The 19,500-nt window shown below is 36.8% G+C and overlaps 1 protein-coding gene across 8 annotated transcripts in view; it reads right to left on the minus strand.

Moving 5' to 3' along the window:
- Positions 1-19,500, minus strand: part of LOC124615282 (protein hu-li tai shao) — a 444,989-nt gene that overhangs the window by 63,814 nt on the left and 361,675 nt on the right. For 6 of the 8 annotated variants that reach the window (XM_047143165.1, XM_047143425.1, XM_047143504.1 and 3 more), the window contains 3 exons: positions 19,283-19,409; positions 16,733-16,756; positions 14,695-14,808 (listed from right to left, as the gene is read on the minus strand). In XM_047143165.1, the coding sequence (XP_046999121.1) occupies positions 14,695-14,808; positions 16,733-16,756; positions 19,283-19,409 (265 nt within the window). The remainder of the gene's footprint in view (positions 1-14,694; positions 14,809-16,732; positions 16,757-19,282; positions 19,410-19,500) is intronic. The other 2 variants (XM_047143337.1, XM_047143660.1) reach the window with 1 other exon arrangement.

Below are 19,500 nucleotides of genomic sequence, written 5' to 3' on the forward strand. Positions count from 1 at the left end.
GTTGAATTGACAGCATGACTGGCTTGCCTTTATGTAACATACATAGATTTTGTACTTGTCAAACACTGGCAAAATAATGAAATGTTCAGGAGATAAAAAGAGATTGATGACTTCAACGCCTGATCCCTTAAAATCCACCACTTCAAACAACCATGTCAACAAAACTGGAATCGACCTACTGAGCAACTTCTCAATATAAGCTAATGACTTTTGGCCAATCAAGAAAGCAATGAGGTGCACAAGATGGTGGCAAGGTCCGTATCTGATCTGACTCTCTCATAGTTTTACAGACCATTAACCCATGCACCAAACAGATAAATCAGTCCATACAATACAGAACAGTGTAGGTCTTTACAAAGACAGGAGGAGATAGTAGCTTACTGGGTACTTTGTAGGGATTGAAGGAACTGAAACAGCAGTGAGCGCACGAGAGAGAGAGAGAGAGAGAGAGAGAGAGAGAGAGAGAGAGAGAGAGCCTGTCATAAAATCTCTGCTGCTCATTGTTATGCCCCATTAAAGCTGTTCTTCCATAGGTAGCACACAGAATGATGTGTGAATGGCAGAGAAAGTGACAAACAACAGGCTGCTGTGCTCTTATTTCCGGTCTCTCAGGAGGATTGAAGTAGTCTTCACTCACCTTCATATTGGACAGTGTTCCGTCAACAAATGGTTCTCTCCTCCGTCAGATTACAGGACTCATTAAATAGCACTCACAGTGCACCATACTTTAACTTTCCAGATTTCATAGGTTGACATTATGATGAAATTGATGTGCCAAAGGACATAACTGAATTGTACATAGTAATAAGCTGATTGTAATAAAAACGTTAAATTGTGGGTAGCTTCAGTGCCTCTCAATGATTTCACTGAGCGCATTTTATTTTGTTTCCGAGTGGGTGGTTCATTCTATTAATTGCACAATTTAAAAGCAACATATGCCTTCTAAATTATTTTAGCACATGCACCACAATTACAATAATACATACTGGTGAATGCACATGTCACTCAACAACAGAATCTAAAAATACCTACGTGCAGCACTCACCACACTATTTGAACAGTTAAGACACACTGAGGGAAGTAAGAGCCTATCTCCATGTTCCTTAATAACATAGCAGTGGTTACCAAAAGTGAATAAGAATCGTGGCCACTAGCTCATGATAATAATGTGCATGAAAACAAAAAGAAAATAATGTAATGGATATGCTGAATGGCTAAATATTAAGCTTGACAAGAGACTCTTGAAGAGCTTGGAGAACATTGCTATATGGATGTATAATACATAAAAGAGGAAACTGCAATAAAAACCAAATTGCAAGGACTCCAAAAGAGAAAACGGCTTTCTACAAAAAGAAACACTTATTAAGAGCCAAAAATATAAATCTTCAAGAGAGAATTCGGTTCATAAAAGTACAGTATAGCTCTTTAAAAGTGTAAAATAAGGACCGAAGAAGGAAAACTACACTCTTAGAAGCCTCTGAACTATGGGGTTATAGGAGGCTAGGTCAGAATTACAACAACCTTCTACTGATACTGAAGAACATAATGAAGCAGAGAGGGAGGGAGGGGGAGGGGGACAGACAGAGAGAGAGAGAGAGAGAGAGAGAGAGAGAGAGAGAGAGAGAGAGAGAGAGAGAGAGAGAGAGAGAGAGAGAGAGAGAGAGAGAGATTTTTTGGACACATATTGCAGTCTTAGTTACTTTTGAAAACTGTAGCTGAAGAGAGAGGGGAAGGAATGAACCACAGGAACAAGCCCTATATACAAGTGTACATGGCAGATCAGCGATTACGTACGAAAGTTGTTTGTAAATTAATGTCTCCAATGCTTTTTCACATAGCAAATATCATTTTATTGCAAAACCAATTACAGATTCTGAAATATTGGACTTTCAGCTATTTTTCAATTTAGTCCCCGACACGATTGATGCATTTTTTGGAGATGCTACGGAAGGTTTTTCATATACACATGGTACCACTCTCCAGCCGACTCATGCTGGAAAGAATGGACACTGCCTTAAGTTCTTCGTTGCTTGAGAATTTCATTTCCCTGAAGCGTTGTTTCATGTTGGGGAACAAACAGCTGTCACTGGGAGCCAAATCAAAGCTGTATGGAGGACGGTCAATGATTTTCTACCTGAATTTGGCTATGGGATCTGTCATGGTGCTGGCGACGTGATGGCGGGTGTTGTCACTTTGGAAACAAACTCCCTTTGTTAGTCGACCCTCTCCTTTTGTTCTGTATAGCTCAGTGTTGCTTTGCTAGTGTCTCACAGTACCTTGCCGCATTGATTGTTGTATTTCTTTCCAGACAGTCAACCAGCAGAACGCCTTTCCTATCCCAGAGTAATGAAACCATCACCTTCCCCACTGACAGCATTTGCTTGTTGGCATTTGGAGAACCGGAATGCCGGCGTTGTTCCTTTGTCTCTCGTGTAAAGTATTGGACCTAAGTCTCGTCTCCAGTTACAACTGAACCAAGAAAATTCCTCACCCTCTTCCCGGTAAGCGTGCAGAAACATGCGAGCACTTTCGATTCACTTCTTTGTGTGTTCATCAGTGAACAACCATGGCATCCACCTGGCACACATCTTGTGATACTTCAAAATGTCCATCAAAATCTTGTCCATGGTGGTCTTACAGACATCACCTATCAGTTTGGCAATCTCTCACAGAGTCACACACTGATCCGCAAGCAAAACTTGTTCACCTTTCATCAATGTCTCATCCGAAACTGATGGATGCCCATGTTCGGCTTCGTCGTGCATGTTTGTACAGCCGTCTGCGAACTCCCTACACTACTTACACACATTTTTTATGTCCATACACTTTTCTCCATAAACATCAGTCAGCTGGCGATAGATATTAATAGTTTTTGTGGGTGCATGTTGAACACCTTTCTAAGCCACTGACAACTTTAGTGATTTTAGATGCATCCATTCTTGCTATATTGGATGGCTGGACAGCAGCAGATATGTATATAATAAATATCAAATCAAAAAAGCCATCAACTGTAAGTTCACCTCCGATTTATTTTATAGACTATTGGCTTTGGCGATATAATACATCATCGTCAGGCCCTGAATTCTAGACAGTGGTGGAATTTTTCACTGACAAAATGTATGTATGTTATATCAGAAATAGCCAGTCTTTACAACAGCTTATGTACACAAGACTGGCATACATCAACAGCTAGAACACCAAGGACGTACAAACATTGTCATTTTTGTGTGATGAACATGTTTTTTTCTAAATGGTGAACTATGCAACAAAATTATATGGCGTAAGACATAAAGAAGTAGAGTAACATGAAGTATGTTAAGATGTCAATTTATTTGTTTTGCAACTAGCAAGTAATTAAGGGATAAACTTGGATAAACCTTATTGTCTGAGAAGCTCAACAACACACTTTTTCCAGTTACTTTCATCAAGGAACATGCAACAGAAAATCTAGACCTTACTGCCCTGTTTGTTGACTCTTGTTCATCTGCTACATTAATCATAATTGTTAGGCTATTTATTGTTCAGTATTGAATATATTGTCTTTATTTATAAATTAAGAGAGAAAATTCTGCAGAAAATCACTTAATCCTTTTGTGGGGAGGGGGAGATTATATATATATATATATGAGAGAGAGAGAGAGAGAAGAGAGGAGGAGGGGGGGGGGGGGGGGGATACTCTTCTGCTACAACTATTCTCCAAGATGATTAATTACATGCTCATTTGCACAAAAAAATTCTGCATGACTGTAATATCAATCAATTACATAAAGAATGGTGTGGATCCAAAATTGTAGATTTTGAAAATACATTCATTTTATTTTTCTAAAACTTTACCTACGCAATTAAATGCTTGGGCAGATCACAAAAATTGACATATGGAGACAATTTGTCACTTCTAAGTTTGTAAAATGCAAAGATAAAATCATAACATGTTGGCTGGGAAATCCATAATGCATTTTTTAGCTTGGGGGGGGGGGGGGGGAGATTGCAGAAATATGCAGTAGCGTCACCACTGTACTGCTAACAGCACAGATATTGTTACACTATTTTACAACAAGGCTCAGCAGGGCATATGAGGTTTCCTACAAATAGTCTAAAGTGTTATTGTACGAAAACATAAATTAACAGTTGCAAATGACTTGGACACCCCATCCAGTATCCCTCCTACAAGAGGATTAACAATATGGATTTGCAAGTTACAACTCATATATTGTAACTGCAAATACAGAGTCCATTTTTCAGACTCTGCACTACTACTCAGTATCTTTTGCTTCAATCATCATACATTACTGTATGCCTCTCTCTGTTCTTGATATGTGACAAAGGACACTTTGAACAATGGGGAACAACAATTCTCAGAAGGATATAGGTGGGTGAACAGGGTAATTTGTTTCCACATGAAACAACAGGGGTCTCGTTTGCCAACTATTGGCTTTTATAATGTGGAACTGGATACAGCTCAAATGCACAGCAACACGGAAAAATTCTTTACCACTGGCAAAGTTGTGTGAAGTTCACAATAAGGAAGAAGTTCTAACGATGTCACACCAAATGACAATGCTTACAATCATGAAAAATAACCATGTGCAAAAATCACTACTCAGAATGAACATATTTTTCTGTTAAATTGAAAAAAATTTTGTGATCCATGTTTTCTTTTCATTGCATAATTGTGCTCATCAAAATTATACCAAACAATTAAGAAACTGAAATTCTTTTTTTAACTCGTTGTGATGCCACCACCATCAACCTCTTAAAATTTGCTGCTACTATTTAGAAATCATCACATTAAAGAAATAGTCTGACTCAGAATTTGTACAGCTATATTTTCCCTTTTAAATGAGATTCAAAAACACAAAATGTACCATCTCTCTCAGTTTTTTAACTATGTAAACTACACCCTCGCAAAGTAATACAATTAAAACTAAGACTGTTCAGCTCCACTGACATGTGGTAAATTAAACACACAGCCGAAACTGGCTTCTTCTTGATAAATAATTTCAAATTCTGCAGACAATTAGTTGTTTGTGAGAAACATAGAAAACCAAAATATTTTATTTCTATTAAGTGATTAAAATTCTGCTGATTTATACGACAATCAGTGTTCTACTGTCCATTGCCATGTTGTTTGCCTTACCTGTTGAGGAAATTATTCTGGTAGTCTTGTCAGCATATTCCATTCAAACCTTACTGTCCAATTGTGAATCATAATCCAGTGCTGTATACCTTCATTACCTCACAAATTTATTCAATTATTACTTTTACCTCTACATCCTGGATCAAGAAACTTCTTTACACAACTTGCAGTGCTTCACCAGGCCCTGTGTTATTTCTCTCTATATACAAAAGAAACCAATTGTGATATTTTCTTGTATCCTCATAAGCATCTGTATGCATTTCAGAACAACTTTTACAAGGAAACATGTTGTGAGTGTAAATTAAGTTACCCAAAGAAATGCACAAATATACAGGGCTATTACAAATGATTGAAGCGATTTCATAAATTCACTGTAGCTCCATTCATTGACATATGGTCACGACACACTACAGATACGTAGAAAAACTCAAAGTTTTGTTTGGCTGAAGCCGCACTTCAGGTTTTGCCGCCAGAGCGCTCGAGAGCGCAGTGAGACAAAATGGCGACAGGAGCCGAGGAAGCGTATGTCGTGCTTGAAATGCACTCACATCAGTCAGTCATAACAGTGCAACGACACTTCAGGACGAAGTTCAACAAAGATCCACCAACTGCTAACTCCATTCAGTGATGGTATGTGCAGTTTAAAGCTTCTGGATGCCTCTGTAAGAGGAAATCAACGGGTCGGCCTGCAGTGAGCAAAGAAACGATTGAAACCGTGTGGGCAAGTTTCACACGTAGCCCGCGGAAGTCGACGAATAAAGCAAGCAGGGAGCTAAACGTACCACAGCTGACGGTATGGAAAATCTTACGGGAAAGGCTAAAACAGAAGCCTTACCGTTTACAATTGCTACAAGCCCTGACACCCGATGACAAAGTCAAACGCTTTGAATTTTCGGCGCGGTTGCAACAGCTCATGGAAGAGGATGCGTTCAGTGCAAAACTTGTTTTCAGTGATGAAGCAACATTTTTTCTTAATGGTGAAGTGAACAGACACAATGTGCGAATCTGGGCGGTAGAGAATCCTCACGCAATCGTGCAGCAAATTCGCAGTTCACCAAAAGTTAACGTGTTTCGTGCAATCTCACGGTTTAAAGTGTACGGCCCCTTTTTCTTCTGCGTAAAAAACGTTACAGGACACGTGTATCTGGACATGCTGGAAAATTGGCTCATGCCACATCTGGAGACCGACAGCGCCGACTTCATCTTTCAACAGGATGGTGCTCCACCGCACTTCTATCATGATGTTCGGCATTTCTTAAACAGGAGATTGGAAAACCGATGGATCAGTCGTGGTGGAGATCATGATCAGCAATTCATGTCATGGCCTCCACGCTCTCCCGATTTAACCCCATGCGATTTCTTTCTGTGGGGTTATGTGAAAGATTCAGTGTTTAAACCTCCTCTACCAATAAACGTGCCAGATCTGCGAGCTCGCATCAACGATGCTTTCGAACTCATTGATGGGGACATGCTGCGCCGAGTGTGGGAGGAACTTGATTATCGGCTTGATGTCTGCCGAATCACTTAAGGGGCACATACTCAACATTTGTGAATGCCTAAAACAACTTTTTGAGTTTTTGTATGTGTGTGCAAAGCATTGTGAAAATATCTCAAATAATAAAGTTATTGTAGAGCTGTGAAATCGCTCCAATCATTTGTAATAACCCCGTATATAACTTGTAGGGCTGTATGTGTGAAGGTTATCTCCGAGAAAAGTAGGATTTCCATTACTTTTGAGAAAGTGATTATCATATTCCTTTCCACTCCACAGTACTTTCACGCAGCAGTTAAAACTTAGTGGGACTCGCCAGATGAGAGGGTTACGTAAGACCCCAATCAGAAAATTAGACTGGATGTTTACACTTCACTCACCAAACTCGCAGGAATCCCATAACAGTCAGTCTTCTAGAAATTGTATAATGTTCAGCTTAAAAATAAGACCTATTCTATTGTCATCACACACAAGTTTACTGCAACTTGTTTTAAGCAGATGTTACGGAGACAACAGTGCACTATAATGAAAAGTAGTAAGAACGTACATTTCCTACTTCTCTCTTTCTCTTAAACAACTGGCTGTACACAGAAATTCCTGAGATTAAAAGAGTACTGAGAAAAAGGTTTTGTGATCCAAAAAACACAAACTAGACATTTCATAAACGTACTTGCTGTTTACTCATAAGGTCCGGTACCAAGACAGTCTTTCACAATAGATTGTCTTATTATGCTGCAAGAATCTTGTAAGGAGTGTCTTTAGCTTATAATGGGTTGTGTGCTTTCATGTTTTACTATCATTTGCATTACTACATCTACACTGGTGGCCAGAAGATAAAATTCTCAGAAAATTCCACACCAGCAATACCGTTCCGAATCTCAACACTCTCTTTACTGCTTTCAAGAAAGAATACTAAATCATCAGTATGGATAAAATATGAATTAGATAAGAGTATACTTCATATATTTTGGTACTCATCTTCATTTTCTTGATTCCTGCCATGAAACTAATATATCATAACTAGCTTCCTGCAGCTAATTCTTGAAGGGTGAATAGTTCTTTGATTTTAATAATGTCAATTTCAATTAGAGTTCTTAAAACTTTTCTCCCATTCCTACATTTCACAAAATAAGAACAGGATTTTAATGGCAAATTCACCGAGATTCCTGAAAAAAATGTAAAGTTTTCACAAGCACTGACCATAGCTTTCCAATATGGGTGCGCCATTATATACCTCCTGATCAAGTATATAGAGACGAAGAACACCGAAGCAGTATCATGACAGCCTTAGAAACCATGGTAATGTCCAATGACATGTGCATATTATCCAGTGTGCAGATTATTTGTGCTTAAGAAAGGTGCAATGTTTTTCCTCTAGCAAACAGTAATAAAAAACCCGCCACATGACAATAAGTGCCATTTCCATAGTTTAAATGACTGCCTCATGGCAACATAATATTGTTTTCGTTGTTTTTGTCTAACACCAAGTAAATCCAAAAGAAACTAAAGTTTCCTGATGTTAATCGGAGTGTAAGTGTCAATGAAGCAAGTTAAAAAAATCTTTAAAAGAAATGACAGAGAAACAAAAGCAATGTGTTGACATTAAAACAAAAATTTGAGGTAGTTGGAAGATTTGAGAAAAAAACTGCTGCAAAACTAAGAGATAGTTATGGTATTGGAATGCAAACTGTTTGGGACATTAAAAATAATGTCGGGAAATGCAATTCTAGTTCAACCATCTGTACTAAAGAGTATGAAGAGATCTACACTTGATGAATTAGATGCTGCTCCTTCGCAGTGATTTAGCCAAAAACAAGCTGATGGCATTATTGTTTCACGTATGATGTGTGCATAAAAACCTACAATTTTTCAGGAAACCCTAGGGTAAGAGCAAGAATTTAATGCATCCGGATAGCTAACCAGATTCAAGTAATGTCATGGGATTCATGAATTACTGTGCATGGAGAGCAGCTTAATCCAAATGTTTGGCAGCTGATTCCTTCTGGGAAGAGTTCCAGAAATTTGTGGAAGAAGAGACTTTCACATCAGACCAAATTTATAATGCAGATAAAGAGTTATCTGTATTAGAATGTCTAGCAACAAGAACCCTTGCTACTGAGAACAAAGTTCTTGCTCCTGGATATAAGTTGTCTAAAGCTTGTGCACAACTAACGCTACTAGCAACAAAAAAAAACTACTGGTGGTTGGGGGAGGGGGCAGACACAAGCATCTGAGGATATCACAACTAAGGATTATTACAACCAAAAGGGAGCATGTATAGCTACCAAATTTTTCAAAAACTGGTTACATATACATGTTGTACCATAACTTCGCCAATTTCTAGAAGAGAAAGGATTGCCACAGAAGCTTGTTCTATTTCTTGATAACACCCCTTCATTTCCCGATGACAGGATTTTCACATGTAATGATGGTCTCATTGTAACTAAGTTTTTATCTCCTAACATGTTTGTCTTTCTACAGCCAATGGTCCAAGGTGTAATTGCATCAGTAAAACAGCACTACCATGCTATTCTACTGAGCATGCTAGTTGATGAGGATGATATAGTGACAGTCTGGAAGAAGGTGATTTTTCTAGATGCTAGACACGGAATTTCTCCTGCCTGGCAGGAAGTCAAGCCACATACACTAGTTCGATCATGGAAGAATATTCTTCCACATATGGAATTATGTAACTTTCAAGGTTTCAGTGATGAAGAAATAACAATTTCACAAATAATGAGTCTGGCAATGAGTTTAAATGGTTTTGAAATGTCAATGAAGAAAAATTGAACGAGTTGCTGAAGATAGACATATGCGAAGCCAGCTTCCAGCACATAAGTGGCACTGGAATGGTGTCCACTGCTTCACAATGAAATAAAGAAATGTTCAGCGAATATGAAAGAGAGGATATAGACAGTGACCTTGTCAGTCGTTTTACCAGATTGCAATGTGCTGATGCTCTACTAGATAATATGGGACAGGGGAGGTTTCAGTACAATGACATTACTATTGCAAGAATAATTTGAAATGCTATTCAAAAAAATGTGAACTCTTCTTAAAAGCAGGCCAACCTCACAGACTATTTTAAAAAATAAACAGGCCTACAGTATCTATGCACAGAGCCTGAATAAACTTTCGTGTTCTTTGATTACTCACACATCTTCTCCCCCACTTTTCCCTGAATAATCAGAAGTATACTATATTGCAAAATGTCGTATCGGCCGCCGCACAGCAGCCGTCAACTTGGCGCAGCGTGCTACAACACGCGCGGCGTGCTACAACACGCGCGGCACACAGTGAGTACCGCGGGCGCCACACACAACGTCAACAACTGGCGCAAGTGAACGAGTCGTCGAGGGGTTAGCGGCAGCGTGCACACCACTATCGATTCGGATTACCCTGGCGGCGCTGCCCTTGCCACCAGAGTGAGCAACTGTATAAGGGCGCCATCTACCAACACACTGATTGGCCGGACCTGCGGATTTAAGCGAGCTCCCTGAGCCCGTTTAACCAGTTCAATCTTCGCCGATGACTCTGTTACTACCCAGCTGCTGGATTCACGATGACTGAACCACACTGTGGCCTCCCTGGCTGGAAACTTGTGACGCGTCGGCATCGACTGGTTGGCAGTGGTTTGGACTTGTATTCTCTACTAGTGACTCTGGTTTCTCCTTGGCGCTACAGCCAGCGAAGTGTTGTGTAGTCGAACTTAAGTTTTGTTTTGAGTGACAGAAGATCAAATAAACTTGGTTATCACGGAATATTTGTTGTGTTATAGTGTGGACGTAACACAACATGACTGGAATGCGTATAATCTCAGCCTTGCCGAAGTTCGAATCATTCAATGCAAGGCTCAGAGATTTGTTAGTTATACATATTGTGGGGAGTATACGGTAATAGATATCCTCAAGACGGGACCTAAATCTTTCATAGCCCTGGATGCAGGCTAAAAAAATTAAAACAACTAATCATGTCAGTAAAGAGGAGTCAAGATATGGCAAAGTTGATGAAGTTCACTGAATTACCCAATAATTTCAGGGAGTTCTACGAATATATAATGAAGGGGGAAAGTGCTTTGGATACAGCAAATATAAGTGTTTTGATGGAAAATGTGGATTTTGAGGAAACAAGTGTGAGATAATGGAGTATAAACATGTTAATCGGATTGACTTAAAATATTTAAATGTTTGTTTTAATATAATTACTGCATTCTACATCATCAATATACTTGTTTGTTGTGTTCCTTGGTAAATTGATAAGAAAGTTGTATATCCACATGTTATACAGAAAGCAAATTTTGAAATAATTTGACACATTAATGTTTTTGTGTTTTGTTTTCTTTTTTTTTTTTTAATTTTTTTGGAGACAGATTGTTCTTTTGATTAATGGACGCATCAATTGCTGTTACTAATTAATAAATTACATGTAAAGTCTGCATAATTTTCATCCATATACAAATCTCTAAACAGTCTTTCACACTTCCTGAAAATTACGATTTTGCAGTCAGCAAGTTTTAAAAAACAGACCTCAGTTATCAACTATGGGTAGTTCCAAAATCTTGCTTAACCCTTTGGCTGCTGCAGACATGCTTCTACTATCGAGCTGAGAACTACACTGTTATCACCTAATGCGTGTATCTGTGCTAAGTAGCTAAAATTTGGGCTCCTCCCTGGACTTTGGGGTAAGCAGAGTGGCCTGCTTCACTTTGTGTTCGATATTTCTGGAGTTCTTTCTGATCTGTCATTCTAAGATTTCACATTGTCGAGAGGAATAGTCTTGTAGGTGTAAAAGTTAATTCATGACTTTGCATGATGCGTGCAAATTAATGGTTGTTACAAATCTGCAGAGATTTAAAGATAATTTTTCCTTCAATAGTTTCTGATAAAATTTTGAAAACCCATTCCGATAGCTGTGTGTTACTTTCAGCACACATCATTAGTTCAGTGTTCCATCATAACAGTATGTCCACAATACCTCAGCATGTATTCTTCACTCTAGTACATAAAGAAATATACAACATTTTTGGGTCACACATCATCAGTTACTATCAGTTCTTCTTCTGATTAAATGGTTTCATACAGCATGAGGAATGAAAGCCACCAATGCTACAGTTACCCTATATGGTATTTTTTGTAGCCGAAAGAATATTGCTCCTTCTATAGTGAATGAAATATATCGATTCTATGTGACACCGTTCTTATGTATTGACATTTTTTGTGAACCACTTAAACACTTTTTAACTTTACTTCTATTGTATCACAAGACTCATGTGATAGTGTCATGAATAATTTTTTGCTAGACTAACTGGGTGCTTAACACTTTGGCAATGGTTGCATAGCAACTAAGTCAGCTGTTTCACAACTTTGTAAATGTGTTCCAACATCTGACTTTCACCTGTCATATATAAAAACCACCACAGAGGGCACCATCTGTTATTCATATAAGTGGGAAAGGTAAACAGAGAACACTGTCTGGTTTTGCTTTGTGGCTTCTATGTTCTCTTCTCCCTGCTGCCCCATGACACAACTCATAAGGTCAAATGCAATGAAAAGGGTATCACTTGTTTTCCACTATACACTCTGTTTTTTTTTTTTTTTTTTAAGATGGCCTTACAGTAAAGTAATGAAAAATAAGAAAAGGTTATCTAATGATCTATTTGCCCAGAAGGTAGGGGGAGAAAAACAATTACAAACTTTTGTTTCACAGGTGAGACATAGGAATGTATTTCTTTTGACAACAAAACACGAAATAACTTCATCCAATGTTGAAGTCAGGACAAAATTGGGACTGATAAAGAAAGTGAAACCTGCCTCCATTTGGGATTATAATAAAAACAAGGTTGGTGTGGACCACAGCAGCCCACTAATGGAATATTACTCTTCTGAGAGGAAACAAAGTGGCAGACGAAAGAGTCTCTTTACATTCACATGACGACAATTAATATGGTACAGATAAAAATTTGAGGCCTACTGGGAAAGATCTTGTTGAATTCATCAGATAATCAGCTGTAACAAAGAAGGCCTGGTTGAATCAATTTCCACCCAAAATAGTTCACCTGTGACATACTCAATGGAAGACAAATGATTCCAGTTACATAAAATGTCAAAATGACTTCAGACGAGATGTAAGGGTCATGCAGAATGGAGCAAGCCAAGATTTGAGAAAGTGGCAAAAAAGTACTATTGTGAAGAATGTGAGGTAGGACGCCATTTTCCAAAATCCTTCAAAATTTTTCATACTAAGGAAAATGTGGCAGTAATTTTCATTAAAAAACTACATTTTAAACAGTTTCATTTTTAATACCAACACCTTCTAAATTTATCTCCATTTAAGAAATGAAGGACAAGGGAAAACATTTTTTAATTGTGAAAACATTTTCATTTCAGTATATATGATGGTCAGTGACGTGTGAGAATGTTTCTTTGCAATTATTCCACAAAACAGCTTCCCACTGGTGACCCTAAAATTGTTTAATGCTCTAAATGATGACATTCAGTTTGAAACTACTATTTTGTATAAGCTAAAAGAGCAACCCTTCTGCAATGTTGAAGAATTCTTCTCTAGTAATAGCACAGCATTTACTTGAGCTGCAGCTCAATTCCATGACTCCAACAGCAAACATTATATTTAATCTCATTATATACCTGTATCTATTTTATTGTTGTGATATTACTGTAATCTAATTTATAACTTGAATATGTCTTGTGGTATTAAATTACTGTCATAGTACAGCTGTATTCATGTATTTTGATAACGTTTTATCTTGATGCTGTCTGTCCAGCTGTGGCTGGTGAATGACATAGAATTGGTAATAAAGATAATAACAAAAGAAAGGTCCCTCTTTCAAGTGCAATAAATTGACAGTAAGCTCTGGGCATTAGAAACTACTGCACAAAATTCAGAAAAACTTAAGCACAGTTTCGCCAGTTTAATCACACCTAGCTGTCCAAGTCCTTGTGTTAATCACAGTAGGACAGACAGCATGTCTGACAGGTACACTATTTTAAAAGTAAATCTAACGAACATCTCTCATCCTTTTAGAAATTTCCAATTAATTTCTGTCTTTTGGAAATGTAATACAGTTAGTAATATTTCATAACATTAATATAACTCTCAGAATCAGGCATAAATAATCTGTACAGAAACAATAATTTTGTTTGCAACTGTGAATTAAAATCTTCAAGGCAAAGGAAATCAGGATGCATGAACATTTTTTATTGGTATATAAGCAGTTCAATATCACAAGAGCTTGTGTATTTCTCAGTAACTTGTGTCAAAAATAACACGAAGAATGACAGAATGCCTGGATCATTCCCTACCTGACAGTTGTCTCCTGAAGGCGAATCAACTGCACGATTACTTGAACGAAGAAAAATATCTTTACAATCGAATCTGTCACTAAACCAGGCTTTCTTCCTGAGTATGTGACTATTGCTTTGAGTTTCAGATGAGCCATCAATTACACCAGTTGATGAAACATTAGACTATACTGTGACACCTTCTCACATAGACAGCTTAAGTCTGTCACTTTCAGAATGTGTGGACGAGTTATCACTTCTATCTACATCAAATAGTTATCCCTACTGCTGCTCTTCTTCAGTATCTGCACAATCTCTTCCTCAGTAGAATAATTGCTGATAAAAAACACTGTGATGCTGATGAACAGTAAGACACAAAGTGAGGCTCAATGTATCAAGTCAATCTCAACAAGCTTCATGAACACCACTTGGCAGCCACAGAGCAGTGAACAGCTGCTAAGGCAGAAAATTCACTGTACACTTATAATTAGTGAACAGTACTTATGTACCTCTGTGCTTTTGGAACTATACTTGTCACTAATGCTCATGGGGCGGCAAGGAAGCTAAAGTTAACTCGTCAATAGCACTTCAGGAAAATCCAGAGCCTGAGCTCAAACTTGTCAACAGCAATCTAAGGATTAATTCCATTTCTGCAGTGTTGAGCATTAATTTTCTGTTATGTAAATGTAAATATAGTGCAACACAACAAGAAGCTCAGTAAAGTGTGAGTATGGTTGACTTTTTTCCTTCGTTGAATGGCTGCTTACCTGCTGTTGTAGTTTCTTGAATTCCTTTGGATCTGTATTCTTCGGCACAAACTGAAGAGCACTCTCTATCTTCACTGGTGTACTACTGTGTGTTGGTGAACCCTCTGCCACCCACTGTAAACAGACAAAACCAGCACATTAGGGACCACTTCCCCCAGAACCACGAATAATTCTGCAACTATTCTGAATTTTGTGTGCCTGTTTTCATTCCTGTAACTTCTACAAGACAATTAAGCAATTTCTGAAAAATTTTTGGTCCCAGTATGTACTGATTTTGTCAAATCAATGAGCAGCAGCATACTTTTTAAATGTTTCAATTCAGAGACAGAAATGATAAAGGGCAGGAGAAAACAGGCACATTTATGTGTTGTACCTCTTTCCTGAGGTGCAGTACAATGAAATTGCTTGAAAAAGTTTACTTCAATCTCCAAGAGAGCTATTACTTAGGAAAATACTAATTGAAGTGACAGTTATGCATTTGTCAACTTTGTACATTACAAGCATAAATAAAAGTTTGGAAATTATGAGCCTGATGTCAGGTATCTACATGCATTACATTGATTACTGTCACATTCTACTCTCCATTAGACAAGTTAATAAATGATATGAAAACATACATAAGTCTGCAGCGAACTAGGTCACTTGCACTGTACGTACAAGTCTTCAGAAAACAATATACACATGTAAAAAAGCAAATTTAAGGAAGGTAGACGAAACATCAAGCATGCAAACCAATTGCAGTCATTAATACAGTCAATTATAAGCAGGAGAGTAAAAAGCAGCCAGAACATTAGCTTAAGACCGTAGCGATTAGGTAAGCAGCAACAGAAGACAATGACAGATGAACAGGAAACTGCCTCTATCATGCATTCTTCAATGTCTTAAAAAAGCAACAGAAGAAAATAATTAAGTAATTTCCCTATGGTATTTTAGACACACACATTTTTGGTGTTAAGAGGGTGGGGAGGGGAGGAGTGGGAGGTAGTTAGGAAATGATTTATACAAAGCTGTTTTCTAATAGGATAGAAGGAAATTAATGACATTGTTTGTTCTAATTTTTAAGTATTTTAAAAGTTCTGAGGTTTTATGCTGAATTATCTGTCTACTAACTAATACAAACAATGTTACTTCTTTATTCTGTAATAATTAATATGTAAGAATATGTGTGTGTGTGTGTGTGTGTGTGTGTGTGTGTGTGTGTGTGTGTGTTAGGATTCTACTGTTCCATTAATAGTATTGTTATTAAGAATGGATTGTTAACTCAAAGGAAAACACACACTTGTCTTTAACAGTGTCATTTTTCTGTGAAGACAGCAAAAGTAAAGGAAATCAAAGTACAGATTCCCAACTAAGTCAAAACCCAGCTCTTCAAATGTAGAAGTCAAATGCCTCAATCACTGGAAGTAGCACTCGAGGAAGGTTGGTGCATAAAAATCTCTGATGATCACAAAAAATTCATATACCTCAACATAATGAAGTCAGTTAAATAACTATGCTATCTTCAGCAACATGTTTCAAACTGTATTATTTTCCATTGACATTAACTTTCCATCTCTACATATTACTACTGTTATTTTTTCCTATAAACTTAAAAGTATACTAATATGCAGCTGAGGGTTAGCAGTGTGTGGAACTATCAAAATAGATGGACTCCACATTGCCTATCTCTAATTTAAGTTGTCTACATGTGCTACTGTCACCAAAAATTTACCACGGGGCAAAATCTGTAAGAAAATTTTCGATGGCACTTGAGACCAAAAGCTTTCCAACAACTGGATGAGAAATAAAAATTGTAAGCATCTATGAAAAATCGTTAAGCATTTCCAGTATATGGACGCATTTACAGTTAGCTTTATGACATTCTGCTGTTTGCAGTCTATCTGTTCTGTGCATTGTTATGTTCCCATCACCATGAAACATTTATCATTCTGCCAGAACATGCAAGCCCCATCACCAATGCGAAGTAAGTAACCCATTAATTAAAAATAACAGAAACTTAGACCCTGAAATAAGTCTGAATGAGATGAATTCCAATTACCTCTTCTGCATTTGCATCCACCCACTAAAAATCAAAAATAAAAGAAAAACCAAATTAGGGAAAAAAGAACAATCATGTATCTAGTTAGCTACTACACAAAAAAACTACAGTGTTTATATACCACTCATAATATTCACACAAAATTCAATATAATTTATGCCACTCCATCAGAGCAGCATCAATTAGTTCATTTTGAAAATAAATTTTAAGCAATAAACACAAGATCAAAGTTTCAAAATCCAATTTATTTTCCAATGCAATAAAAATTAAAGTCAAAGCAATAGGCTGTCAATATTTATTGAACAAAGCAGTAATAAACACATCTCAAGCATGTTACTTTCTCATCCACAAAATTACAATAAATGTCAGAATATGTTTCCTGAAATACGGAAAATGCATTTACAAACATAACCTAACAAACATTGACTATTTATTATCTGAAAATTTTAATATTCAATATAGTAAAAGGACATCTCAATGAGTATCATAAAACCTACTCTGTCTTTAATTACTGCATTTATTTATTATTACAATTTTGTATTGAGGAACACACACAATTTTGTAAAATAAGTAAAAAAAAAAGGTCTTCACAAGAAAATCCCGGTGATCCTAAAATCATCACTGTGATCGTAATTTTTTTTGTTTTGTTTTTTCCTTTTCATATTCATATACGCCATCATTATAATCACTATCAAGTATGTCACATTAACCAGAAATTAATTTTCTACGATATATAGCTGCAAAAACAATCTCTGCTCATACACTACCCACATAAACTACATTTATAATAATTTCTTTGTATGTCCAAAGTAGAATGTAGGGCTACTAATATTCCATTGTAACAATGATTCAGTACATTCCACATAAACACATTAAATTTAAATATGAATGGAATGATGAACACAAGTTATACAGCTGTCAAGCGATCCATGATTACTTCTCCCAGAAAACAAGAGAGCAGAAAGTTTGGCAGATTACAGCAGGAATGGAAACTTCGGTTCACTTACATTTCTTTCAAACAGAAACATTATTCTGTCAGTGACCCACAGACAAAGTAGGTCAATAATAATAATAATAATAATAATAAGAGGAAAAACATTAAAACAATTGCTTCAAAATGTCATAATAGTATTATGTAATACTGCTCAATCTGAAGTAATCAGCCACAGAAGAGAAATAAAACAATTTTCAACCAATTCACCAGAATTCACATAAAGAATGAAGAAAAATGTTAACTAGAAAAGCAGAAACCCAGAAGAGACCTACAAATGCATTGTAAGAAGATTTATGGGTCCATATTTCAATATGCTTTAAATGCATACTATGTGGCATTTCATCTGAGTTAAGTAAGAATCATATCCTTGAAGACAATTGTAGTAACAAATGTTGTTACATCGGAATTGGAGGTTATTATTAACCAAAGCTTTCAAAAGTGATAAAACTGAAAGATGACCCATCATAATTTTCATGGTAACAATCTGATGTTCATTTCTCAAGAATAAATTGTAAGCTACACTTATTTCACCAAGTATTACTACATATACACGCAGTAGTGTAATCCATAGTACAACACTGTGCAGTAACTGTTACATTATCATCAGAAAAAATAACAATGCTATCTCTAGAATATAATCAGAGTTTGTAGGAACTCCAATGATGAACTACAGACAGACTGCTAGCATAAAACATATGGAATGTAGCAAAAACCTTTGAAACTTGATATGGCATGATAAACACAGTAAATACCTTCTGTTTAAAGAAATTGCTAATAATACAACTGAAAGTAAAAATGTACATAATTTCAGAGCACGTCAAAAAGTACAAACACTGACACCACCATCTAAGAGAAGTTACAGGACAAATAATGTATGCTGCGTAATGTGAAAACAGCCAATGTCTGTTTCACTTTATATTTACCATTAATGCTAACAGTTCTACTATATGATACATCTGTATCCGATCTGTGGCTGTCGCCACAATGTATCAACTTTTCTCTGAAAACTACAAGTGTTGTATTTATACAACCCCTTGAAATTTTCTTTAGATGGTTACACGTCTACAGCCTGATCATTCTACTTCACTCTACTTTAAGATTTTTAAATTTGTTTCCAAGTAAAAGTTACTGCAACAGAAATTTCTATCTTTACAGAGAGGAAAAAATTTCACCAGGAACTTTTAACATTTAGCCAATACTTGAATCATCAACAAAACATTCAATACGCAGCAACACAACAAAATTCAGTTTAACGTGTGGCACAAAATTTGTAGTGTTACATTTCACAACACTGAATTGTCATTTAGAAGAGTTAAGCATTATTTGTTCCTTTTTTTAAATGGAGCACAAGATATCTGCATATTGCAAAACATGAATCACACTAAGGAATGTTGATTTAATTATACCAAACAACAAGTGTCTTCACAATAAACAATTTCTTGTGTAAGATAAATAAGGAGAAGTAGACGACCGGCCTTCTTAACAACTAGAAACAAATGGGGATTTTATATCATGATTTACTTGCTCTCTTTGTTTTCAAAAGTTATGACCTCTACCTTCGTTATTTTCTTTGGATCAGGTGTTCCCGTTTCCAATATTTCCACCTTCTGATATACATTTGGAGAATTCAGCCACCGTGTGCGGTCATGTGTTTTTTTACCATCGATGTACTTCTTCCACTGCCTATAAACACAAACAGAAACAATTTACTAAAGCCAGGCATTTTATGTTGACAGGTGAATCACTATCAACGTGCCAACACATTTTTATTTTA

This window comes from Schistocerca americana, chromosome 1 (assembly GCF_021461395.2).
Source record: "Schistocerca americana isolate TAMUIC-IGC-003095 chromosome 1, iqSchAmer2.1, whole genome shotgun sequence".
Classification (NCBI taxonomy): domain Eukaryota; kingdom Metazoa; phylum Arthropoda; class Insecta; order Orthoptera; family Acrididae; genus Schistocerca; species Schistocerca americana.